Source organism: Salvelinus sp. IW2-2015, unplaced genomic scaffold (genome assembly GCF_002910315.2).
Source record: "Salvelinus sp. IW2-2015 unplaced genomic scaffold, ASM291031v2 Un_scaffold1499, whole genome shotgun sequence".
NCBI classification, from domain to species: Eukaryota; Metazoa; Chordata; class Actinopteri; order Salmoniformes; family Salmonidae; genus Salvelinus; species Salvelinus sp. IW2-2015.
The window spans coordinates 131,597-143,765 of NW_019942947.1; the positions used below are offsets into that span (position 1 = coordinate 131,597).

The following is a 12,169-nucleotide window of genomic DNA, read 5'->3' on the forward strand; positions in this document are numbered from 1 at the left end:
TCCATGGCTGCTAATGTCATAGAGTGGTGGCTACATAGAAATAGAATGAATTGCCAGGGTTAGAGGTTCCAAGCCCATTATATTCATTCTATTTATAGGTTCCTCCCCCCCACAAAACCTTTTCTCTCTGTTAAAGTGGAACTCTTATGGAGAGATATTTGGAGTGCTGTGACATGTCAGTACTACAACTTGCTGCATAGTTTGGAGGAAGAAGGCAACCTTGACCTGTAGAATTCTATCCACCYCTTCTGTGTGGGACATGTGTTCCTACCTCGTCTGCGGGCAGATCTGCAGCATTTCAGAGATTTGGAATAATCACCCTTTAAGTACTGAGGAGAACCTGACACCTCATCAGCTGTTGCATATTGGAATGCTCCAAACACCTGTGTCTGAGCCAGACTATGCAGAGGTATGAGTCTGTGATGTGAATGGCTTGACAGATCTTCCTATAMMTKTATYGTCACTAATACAGATTTATTTWGAGCATTCCAGATTCAGCAGGTGGAGGACCTGCTTTATCAGGAGGATAATCTGGAAACACTGATAATGGGGTCATTGTTCCAGACATCCCATGGCCCCTGTCTACTGTCTACTGAGAATCTTGCTGTGCTGCAACACAACGTCAAGTGACCCCTACAGTACCACTGACTCCTCATCTTTTGGTCAGGACATATACATGCATGCTCTTCAATTAGTTATGAGTCTCCAGCCTTTTTAGGTGCAGTCCTCCCACACTATGTAGGATATTGTTTTAGCCCCAGTGCCACTCTTGACAATGGCAAAAATGTGTATATCTTTTGCTGGAAAAGAAAACGGCACCTCTTAATTGGTATGATGTAAACAAACTCGTTTCATTCTTTGAAAAGAGCTTTTATGAAATGTAATTAAACTTATTGTAAACCAATGGTATTTATTTTGCACAAAGCATCTTTGTTAATTGACACTTCTCTCTAAAAACAAACCCAACATTTGAACATATAAAACTGATAAATACCATGTAACAATCAACATTATGTAGTATAACAGTGTCAAAATAATCACGTGAATAATTGTAACATGTTCACGGAACTACCGTTGGACATACAGCAAACGGGTTCCAAGTTCAGAGGTGAATCTATAGTACGTTCTAATAATGCAGTGATCTATAAAACACTATCCAGTTACAGAAGAGTCCAAGAATCCATAGGTGTCATGTGGCTCCTGGGGTGACTTTCTCTCCCCATATAATTTATCAAGCTGTCACCTTTACAGTTAAGTGTACATGACATCCAGTGTCTTAACGTGAAAATCAAAAGCAGGAAATGACATAACAATGCTACAGCGACACAGAGCTCAGTGAACGGTGGTTAGTACAATTATGTAAACACCAATACAGTAGATCCACAAATACACAACTTTGTCATGTCAAAATATAAAAATGAGCAACTGAAAAATCCCTTAAATGTACATTTTAATAAAACCTTCMATCCCTYGCTGCATACAAATGAACCTTGGGTAATCAAAAGGACTTGTAAAGTATTATTGTACTTCAGCACCAAATTCCTGTCTAACAGAGTGGCACTGTCTCAGTGTTATCTTCATCATTTCTGAGCTCCAGAGGTCAAGTTGGAGACCACTGAATAAGCAGTGACTCTGGTGGTTACAGGATACAGTACTACAAATGAATAACATAAAGACAGACCAAGCACCTTTACTTGTGTATAATGCTAGCTTAAAGAATCTCTCAATGAGATAGACGTCAAGCCCGGAGATAAATTGGTCTATTACATTGCATTTGGATAAAGTTTATATACTTGTATTCTATACCACTTGGTGTACACTATACTAAAATGGAGTCTTTGGCCCCCATAGGTCTACTGTATATAGAACAGCTTCAGGCACTTGTTAAACAAAATAAAGAATAAAAACAGAAAGAATCACATATTAAAGGGGAGAGAACCGATGATATACTAAAGTAGTTGCAGTACATCTGGAACACTGTATGTTGGCAAGGACCAGAAAATGAGTGAATTGTATGTCATTTCATTTACATAATTCCCATGGACTAGGATGATACAAAAAACACATTTTGTTGATACAGTGTAACACTCTTTACTAGTAATGGAGCCACCTAAGGTTTTGGTGTTTGAAGGTATAGTCTAAGACCAGTGTATAAAACATAATGCAAAACCTTTACAAAAGCCCAAATACTATATCAGTCCCTCTGACTATTTCCAATAGTCCATTCATTCATCCATCCAGTGTTTAGACCTCTGAGCTATCGCTGCAGTCTACCATCCTTCTATGAATGCTCTGAGTAGTAAGAGGTTAATAAAAAAAAAAAATCTAAATCACAGTTGTCAAGGATGTACATTTAAGCATTAATCCAAAAATAAAGCAAGAAAGATTTGACTTCTTTACACAGGAACATAATGTACTGTATGTGGATGATCAGTCAGTTAAATTGAGGAGTCTTTCAGCTACACTCTATCAAACCTTGCAACGTATTTGATTGTTGTTTCAGTGTTTGATTTAAAWGCATCGWAATCTCTGAGGGCTGTSGGAAATGTTATCGTTTTGGTGTATGCACTAACAACAGGGTAACAAACAGTGTGGTTCGGCATGCGTTGTAGACATGAGTGGTCCAAAATGACCACTATCCTTAACTTTTCTCTCTTTGAGACAAGCAGGTGTGTGTGGCTGCCCTGTCAGCCACTGCATTACACTGGGAACAGCAAGTGGTTCTCCATTGTCTTCTTTCTCTCCACTGTCTTCTTTCTCTCCACTGTCTTCAGCCACAGAGAGGCTCACTTTCCCATCTGGTTAGCATATTAATATGTGGGGGGGGACAAATGTATAAGCGGTCAGTGCAATATAAACTGAAAATAAATAACAGTTTGAAGTGTTACATTGACATCATTACTATGGAGCAGCTCATTTGAGTTTAAAGAGAAAACATTAGATACTACAGTAACAAAATCAGGGAGTAAGCACAAGTACAAACATGCAAACAATACATACCATCAAGTTCTTGGAGGAAATCTTGAAAGAAATCCAAGATTTCTGTCTACTTTTGTTTTGGAAAACCACATTCACTCATCTCTGGGGCCAGGGTTGAGATTATGTAGTGTGCATCAACCTAGACAATGAAATCCAAGACATACATTACTTTCACTATATTTCTAATTACACAGGTCACCTGACCAAAACCCCATAAATAACAATCAGAATATTAAAAAGCACAGTTTGTTAATTACCATGTCATCATCGCCAATCACAAAGAGATTGAGACATTCCTTCGGTTTCTTCTGCATGACCTCAATTAAGATGTAGACTTCAAGGCCTTCATGCAGCTGCTGAAGCATTGCTGTACGTTTTGTGGTTAAATGCAGCAAAATGTCTCTTTAAAAAATGAAACGGATAGAGACATCGACATTCATTGAGATTTGCATATCTTACTGCAGAAACCTTGGTGCTCTTGTATGAATGGTCATGATAATGTACTCTAAAAACTAATTAGTTTGAAACATATTAAATGAAATCAGTTGACACAAATTGTGGGTTGTTGCAATGTAAAAGAATAATGGAATTCAGTGTAGGGTGACAGGTCAAAGGCATCTTTGATCTGAAAGCACATTTTATTTTTCAAACACAACTAATTGCTAAAAGAGTAATGAGAAGAAAATGCTTTCAATTTCATCAACACACCGTTTCGATGAATGGGGACACCTCTGTGTCATGTACACTACCCTTTGTTAGGTCCTTCAGGGTCCCGGTCACCAGATAGTGGTAACACCACTCCTGCATAAATCGTGGAGACAGTCCACCTTGTGCAAGGCTCACTGCAAATATTTCACCTGCCACTCTGGATATAAGAGAAGGTGAAATAAGAAAATGTTCCTTCATATATATATATATATATTTTTACATTTAGAAACATATGTTTTTTACAGAATTGTACATGTGCCTAACACTTTTGTACAGTACTGTATGTATGTACATACAGGTGACTGTATATCAACTATGAAACAAATAGGACATGGCCTGCTTATGAGTTGCCATGAAAGAAAGTTAGATTAATTCAACTGAAAATTGCGAGAACAGGCGTTCGTAGCTAAATGCGTTTGGTTAGCTTGAGAATAAAAATTGCATGATTTATCATTCTATGGTATGTATGTAATACAGGTATGCATGTAATATAGTATAATGTTATGAACCGACACTAAATCGTAGGAGCTAACTACCAGGGATGCAAACTGCCGAGGGACCAAAATGTGAACTTTTTTTTGTTGCACTGAAACATGCAGGGGGAAATGGAGGTTTTAACTAACTAAACAACAAAGAATATGATCTATATGATCAGTGTGTGTAAANTAAACAACAAAGAATATGATCTATATGATCAGTGTGTGTAAAATAAAAAGTGGTTAATGTGAATCTAACTCACAGTTAAAAAATGTAAAGAAAGCAATCCAATGTTATTTGTTGCCTAGACTTTACTGCAAATGACACTCAAGTCGTGAGAAAAAAACAATATACTAATATTGCACTTGGGAAAAAAACATTTTAAAGTAGAAATATAATGAAACAAACAGGCATTCTATTTTTGCTCTATTATAGTGGCAACTATCSACATCGATCAAGTGCACAAGGCTACATGTGTGCAAAAACAACATTTACTGAGTAAAAAATATATATATATTCCCCCATTGCTCAACATTTATCTGGCTAGCTAACGGAGAACTCGACCTAACTAGCAAGATACTTAACAATGCTAACACTTGTTCCACCACACTTTCKCCATCAACTCAAACTTTCCAAATGCCAGTAGTTTTTCGGTTACAGCTCATGAAGTACGCTTCATCACCTTCYCACCCCCCTCTCCGTGACCAAGGTAAAGACAGATAATGACACTTATTAATATCCAACTTGAAACTGTCCGTGTCTCCGGTGTCTCCGGTGTCAGGCTTCTCTCCTAACGTTTCCTCTTCGTTATAGTTCAGGGGACGCGCTGCTGTAACTAGTAAATTGGTTCTCTTCTGTTGTCATGTGAACGACTGTCTGACCCTTGGATACAGCAGCTAGTATTGCTCCAAACGCGCATCACTTGTTCGCCTACAGCCAGTAGTGATCCAACCCCCCCATCACTGAACTACTACCTATGTAGAAGTTGGACGGAAGAACGCCCAGTGCTGGTTACCTGAGACGCCATCATCACACAGTCCTTCGTTGTACTGTAAAGTGTCTATGACTTCCTTTGTGTCGGAAAGAAAGGCTGAACACTATTGGTTGTAGCCAAACTGACACTCAAAAAATGACTGACCAACGGAGAAGCATCCTCCACACCTCCCACTAAAGCCCGCCCACAAGCTGTGGGGTCAAAAGTGCAAACGAAGAGCCAGTGTTTCAATCAACAACAAAAACAGAGGCGTGGACTCGACTTTAACACCAATGACTCGTCACTTAACTTGGAATTTAGCCTTTTGACTCAACCTGACTTGATACCGTCCCCAAGCCCAGATACTAAAAATGACGCTATTAAAAAAGTGTTAAGAAAKAAAAAAATCGGATATAAAGACTACACTGTATCAACAAAAAACGGATTGCAATTGCAAAACATGCGGGAAGAAATTAGAGGAGGCGCAACAACTTCCAACTTTGTTCGACATTTGAAGTTGCACAAAGAACGGTAAGTCGTGGCTAATATAGCCAACAGCTATATCATTTAATATTTTGCTAGTATAGCATGTAGGCTACCGTAACGTTAAATCAATGAGCCTCCACACAGTCAGTCAGTGCGGGTACGTGATATTTGCCGCAAGGATTGAGCTACAACTGGCTAGGCAGTTGGTAGCCTAAATCCTGCCGGATGTTACTGCTGTTCCTAAAACAATTGACATATGTTAGCCTACTGTAACGAGAGAGAGAGTTGGTCGATAGATTGTGCCCCATAGCGACTATTTCCATGGAAATATAAAGTTTATTTGGAAAGTAAAAAATATATTTTTAAAACCATTCATGATTTGTGTAATATTCTAACTATTACKCTTGTTAAAAATATGAAATGGTATTACATTTGGTGAAGAGCACATTATGACTTGTTTAGGATTCAAAACTCAAAGTTTAGGAATTTAGATTTGTCGGTCTTGATTTGAGTGCCAAGACTTGTGACTTACTTGTGACTTATAAAGCAATGACTTGTCCCACCTCTGGTACTAACCATGGAAAGTCCCTCAAAAACAAAAATGAAMGCTTTGGAGTTGAGGGTAGGGAAGTCAGGATCAGGAGGGAAATGTGCTGTGGTGTTGCCTTTCGTGAAACCTGGTAAAGACCCATCCTGCTAGTTATAGACCTATTGGACTTGCATCAAATCTCTGTTAATTAATGGAACAGTTAATTGTAGGTAGATGTATTACCTTGTACATAGGGGTCTATTAAGTCTATACCAGAGTGGATTCAGAAAAGGAAGGACTAATCTATGCAAGAGACTAACGAATCATTTATCTGTATATTCAACAGAAATGTTTGCGTTGATTTTTGGTTTTAAATGGATAGTGGTGCGACCAAGAAGAGTAGTAATATTGTTGGRACTCTACAACAGTTTTGTGTAGTTTAAGATCTGGACGGTCAGAAAGTGAGGATTTATGGTTAGAAGCAATGACACTGTTGTTGGGTTTACAAAGAAATGGTATTGAAATTAGATATACAGGTGCAGTTGGGTAGAGGGGAAAATTAAAACATGAATTCTGGAAAAACGGGTTCGATTTTTGGCAGAGACAATAGGATGAACGTAGTAAGGGAAGACATTTTTATTGTACAAGGAAATCTATACGAGAAATAGTGTCATGTAATGGGAATAGTAGGGGGGGAATTATGTTGTGTAAAATGAGATTTGAGCATACAGGATTGGATACATCTTTTAAATTGATAGGGAAACATGGTACTGGAATGTGTAATGGCTGTACGGTTTAGGAAACGGTTGAACACGTATTATTATTTTGTGAGATGTATGATGTAGAAAGGGAGAGGTTGTGTGACAGGGTCGGAGGAGTTGGACAGGAATGGGGAGTGGGTGGTATTTTGGGTGGGGTGATGGGAGTAGTGAGGTTTGTAGAGAATTATTTTATTTAAAATTCTGGGTAACTTAAGAGAATATTTTCAATCAAACGTAATCAATCAAATGTATTTATAAAGCCCTTTTTACATCAGCTGATGTCACAAAGTGCTATACAGAGACCCCGCCTAAAACCCCAAACAGCAAGCAATACAGATGTAGAAGAGCGGTGSCTCTGGAAAAAAWTCCCTAGAAAGGCAGGAACCTAGGAAGAAACCTAGAGAGGAACCAGGCTCTGAGGGGTGGCCAGTCCTCTKCTGGCTGTGCCGGGTGGAGATAGTACATGGCCAGATTGCTTTGCTTCCTTTAGTGCATACACTGTCCAGTTGTTTGTGTAGCCAAGACAAATAGCGGTATAGATAGGTCGTGACTGGCCTCACACAGTCGGTGCTGGTGTTATGCACCTGTCAGTTGTTTGCGATTCGCCAATTTCAAGAACAAAAAGTCTGAGTTCAACAGGTAAAAGACTGCTCTGTTAATTGTATAGGACKATTAACGTTCTTAAGTGCATTGTACCATCTAAACCGCTGTGAAATRTATTTTCCATAACCAATAATATTGTATTTCCAAAATTAAAATAAGACGCAAAACATTTACTTAAACATGGGAAGCATATAAACAGTGAACATACTCTGTATAACAGATCTACCGCTTCTTAGACTTGCTTTAAATGAGAATGACAGATCTAGTAACTCAATTGTATATGCACATTTGGATGGTCTCCCAAAAGCTACATACTGTGTCTAATGAATACACATTAGACATGGCAAAATGTATAGAATTGCAAGAAAATGACCTTTTAAAACAGCAAAATGTTCTCGCACCCTGTGACAAAATGTGTAGATTGCAGGAAATATGCTTTAAATCTGCTAAATTCTCTACACCAACAAGAGGGGTGTGAACAGTTTTATCATGAACAGTGCTTGTGTCCATAGAAATAGACGTGGGAGCGAGATGTTCCCCAATGTTGGAAGGGGGCCTGAGTTAAACCGTTTGGGAACCCCTGGTGTAGAGTCATTGTACCATCTAAACCACTGTGAAATACTCTACATGAAAAGTATGTGGACACCTGCTCGTCGAACAACTTATTCCAAAACCATGGGCATTAATATGGAGTTGGTCCCCCCTTTGCTGCTATAACAGCCTCCACTCTTTGGGAAGGCTTTCCACTAGATGTTGGAACATTGCTGCGGGGACTTGCTTCTATTCAGCCACGAGAATTAGTGAGGCTGGGCGATTAGCTTGGCTCGCAGGCGGTGTTCCAATTCATCCCGAAGTGTTTTATGGGGTTGAGGTCAGTGCTCTGCAGGCCAGTCAAGATCTTCCACACCGAACTCAACAAAACATTTCTGTACGGACCTCGCTTTGTCCACAGGGGCATTGTCATGCTGAAACAGGAAAGGCCTCTTCCAAACTGTTGCTACGAAGTTGGAAGCATAGAATCGTCTAGAATTTCATTGTATCCATATTAATGCCCATGATTTTGGAATGAGATGTTCAACGGGCAGGTGTCCACATACTATTGGTAATGTAGTGTATGTAATAACCCCAATATAACTGTTTGTACTTACAGGTAACCAGATCGTGACTACAACTAAGTCTTTGACCACACTGTGTCCTTATATTGGACGCCGTGGGGGCGGCAAGTAACCTAGTGGGTAGAGCGTTGGACTAGTAACCGAAAGGTTGCAAGATCGAATTGCCGAGCTGACAAGGTAAAAATCTGTTGTTCTGCCCCTGAACAAGGCAGTTAACCCACTGTTCATAGGCCGTCATTGAAAATAAGAATTTGTTCTTAACTGACTTGCCTAGTTAAATAAAGGTTAAATAAAATATTGGTGAGTAAAAAATCTACCCTTTTAACAGAGGGGCATACATTTATGGTCCAGCATGACACCACCGTTGTACTACAAATCACTGTGTGATACAAGGCATTTGGCTGCCTTGGGAGACAGCATTTTTAGGTTTTAATATGTTGGTTCACATAACACAGAAAAATGTAATAGCCATATACGATAGAATTCCATTGAACCAAAAAGAATCAGTTCTAATTTAAAGTTTTAAATATTGTACGGCAAATATTGAAATATTGTATGATATTAAACTTTTCCAATTTTATTTGTGTGTGACTCAAGGTCTACATGAGGDTTGACGACAACCGGGATGTTCTTTGTTCAAATCTAAGATTCCAGGGTAGTGGACCTTCTTCCACTGAGATGTTGAGGATTGGAGAACCATGGCTCAGTTTGAAAGCTTGATATGGATAGTAAGTTAAACGTTTGGGTTTTGTAAGCTTAGTAGCTTGGCATCATTTCATGCTACAGCAGTAAATGGCACCAGATAGTATGCTCAGAGTGTACACCAATGATGTACAGTGCATTTGGAAAGTTCAGACCCCTTCACCTTTTCCACATTTTGTTACATTACAGCCTTATTCTAAAATGAATTAAATCAATATTTTTCCTCATCAATCTACACACAATACCCCATAATGACAAAGTGAAAAAAGATACCTTATTTACATAAGTATACAGATCCTTTGCTATGAGACTAGAAATTGAGCTCAGGTGCAACCTGTTTCCATTGATCATCCTTGAAATGTTTTTACAACTTGATTGGAGTCCACCTGTGGTAAATTCAATTGATTGGACATGATTTGGAAAGGCACACACCTGTGTATATAAGGTCCCACAGTTGACAGTGCATGTCAGAGCAAAAACCAAGCCATGAGGTCGAAGGAATTGTCCGTAGAGCTCCGAGACAGGATTGTGTTGAGGCACAGATCTGGGGAAGGGTACCAAAAAATGTCTGCCGCATTGAAAGTCCCCAAGAGCACAGTGGCCTCCATCATTCTTAAATGGAAGAAGTTTGGAACCACCAAGACTCTTCCAAGAGCTGGGGCCCAGCCAAATGGAGCAATCGGGGGAGAAGGGCCTTGGTCAGGGAGGTGACCAAGAATCCGATGGTCACTCTGACAGAGCTCCAGAGTTCCTCTGTGGAGATGGGAGTACCTTCCAGAAGGACAACCACCTCTGCAGCACTCCACCAATCAAGCCTTTATGGTAGAGTGGCCAGACGGAAGCCACTCAGTAAAAGGCACATGACAGCCCGCCTCGAGTTTGCTAAAAGGCACCTAAAGGACTTTCAGACCATGAGAAACAAGATTCTCGGGTCTGATGAAACCAAGATTGAACTCTTTGACCTGAATGCCAAGCTTCTCTTCTGGAGGAAACCTGGCACCATCACTACGGTGAAGCATGGCGGTGGCAGCATCATGCTGTTGGGATGTTTTTCAGCGGCAGGAACTGGGAGACTAGTCAGGATCAATGGAAAGATGAAACGGGGGAAAGTACAGAGATCCTTGATGAAAACCTGCTCAAAAATGAATGTGGACATTAATACATGCATTTCTATAACTGTCTAAATCTTTACCATTGGTGCTCAATTCAGGGCCCTGTCAATCATCCTGGGTTTATACAAATTGTCTGTGTCAAATTCTTGTTTTGAAAATTGTTTGGTCTTTGAACATTGGCTTTGCAAAAACAAATTATTATATTGACTCTTTGGAAAAAAAATCCATCTGTGTAATAAGTACATTTCACTGATATTTATTACTCAACATGGATATCTTAACTATGCTTTCTCTCTATTTGGAACTTTCAATCTGAACTCTCCTCCCGTCTCATCTCTACCTTAACCCCAAACTCTCTTCAACCCTGCTTTGTCAATGTGACCCCGCCCCCTTATTTTTCAACAGTGGTAATGTGTTCATTTTCTCTATTTACAGATGAACCTAGCTATCATTTTGACACTTGTTCTAAACATTCAGAGCTCTAGTGCATGTGGTAGAGCAGAGTACAGAACAGGTGTTGAATGCTGTCCTATGTGTTCTCCAGGTAAGGACCAGCTCTGTATACTATATGGATTATTATGAAGAAAATACATTTCAATACCAATCAGTCCATGTCACTGACCTTCTATCCCACAGGAAACCGGGTACATAAACACTGTACAGAATTTTCAAGTACTTCCTGTGCCCCCTGTACCGACTCCACTTTCCTTGATGAACCCAATGGTCTTACGRCATGCATACTGTGTACAAATTGTGACCCAGGCTTTGGATTGAAGGTAAAGCAGTCATGTAGACCTTCATCAGACACKGTCTGTGGGACACTGGAGGGGTTCTACTGTCATGACCCAACTAAGGATGGTTGTAGAGCAGCCCAGAGACATAGCAGCTGTAAACCTGGTCAATACATCAGTCACACAGGTAAATCTTCCATTGACATCCGTGAATGATTTATGCAGTCGTGAGTTAAGCACATCTCAAGTTAGGATCCTTAATGAGTTTCACCCTGTGTTGGTGCAGGAACAACATCTACAGATACTGTGTGTTCTGACTGTACTGGTGACACCTATTCAAATGGATCATTAACATCCTGCCAGCCACACACACAGTAAGTGTGGCTCATGTATAATTATATTTTCCTTCAAAATATAAACTATGTACTGCAATATGCAAACAGTTTTCATAATGTAAAACTGAAAGTTGGATGACTAAATTATCGATTTACCAGTGGTCTTTCTCTTATTATAGATGCGATATCTTGAAGCTTCAGCAAATTAAACCTGGAACTCATTGGTCAGACTCTGAATGTGGACCACAGACCTCCCTTTCCATAGCAATAATATCTGCTGTGGTGGTGGTGGTACTAGCTGTGATAGCAGCAGTGACGGCAGTAGCTATTAGAAGAAAAATAAAATATCCTTTATCTGGTGAGATTATTTTGGGGAATTGTATAGTTTCATTTGTTTTAATTGCCCAGATGAACAAATGAGAAACATCCAACACTGAATCAAATCACATTTTATTTGTCACGTGCCCAATACAACGGGTGTAGACTTTACCGTTAAATGTTGCTTACGAGCCCTTCCAAACGATGCAGTTAAAAAATAAATCCAAAATAGTAACAAGGATTTAAATAAAATCCACAAGAATGCAGCTATATACAGGGAGGACCAGTACAGTTCCCGTGTTGCTCAGTTGGTAGAGCATGGCGCTTTCAACGCCAGGGC

At 39.6% G+C, this 12,169-nt stretch overlaps 1 protein-coding gene and 1 long non-coding RNA gene across 5 annotated transcripts in view; one reads left to right on the forward strand and one right to left on the reverse strand.

The window, feature by feature from the left end:
- Positions 1-836: 836 nt before the first annotated feature.
- LOC112071039 (uncharacterized) lies at positions 837-5,371 on the reverse strand. Of its 2 annotated transcripts, none has more exons than XR_011475734.1 (5): positions 5,180-5,371; positions 3,688-3,844; positions 3,237-3,381; positions 3,001-3,118; positions 837-2,798 (listed from the first exon to the last, which is right to left on the reverse strand). It is a non-coding gene; the product is annotated as an uncharacterized lncRNA (long non-coding RNA). The 2 variants fall into 2 exon arrangements; XR_002894010.2 differs by having other exon boundaries at positions 4,847-5,370.
- A 16-nt stretch (positions 5,372-5,387) lies between these two features.
- LOC112071034 (tumor necrosis factor receptor superfamily member 14-like) overlaps positions 5,388-12,169 on the forward strand; it is a 30,549-nt gene continuing 23,767 nt past the window's right edge. For 2 of the 3 annotated variants that reach the window (XM_070439223.1, XM_070439222.1), the window contains exons 1-3: positions 5,390-5,668; positions 8,667-8,808; positions 9,229-9,359. In XM_070439223.1, the coding sequence (XP_070295324.1) occupies positions 9,330-9,359 (30 nt within the window). In that variant the 5' untranslated portion in view covers positions 5,390-5,668; positions 8,667-8,808; positions 9,229-9,329. Of the gene's footprint in view, positions 5,669-8,666; positions 8,809-9,228; positions 9,360-10,880; positions 10,990-11,081; positions 11,364-11,462; positions 11,551-11,690; positions 11,870-12,169 lie in introns of all 3 variants that reach the window. The other variant, XM_070439224.1, reaches the window with a different exon arrangement.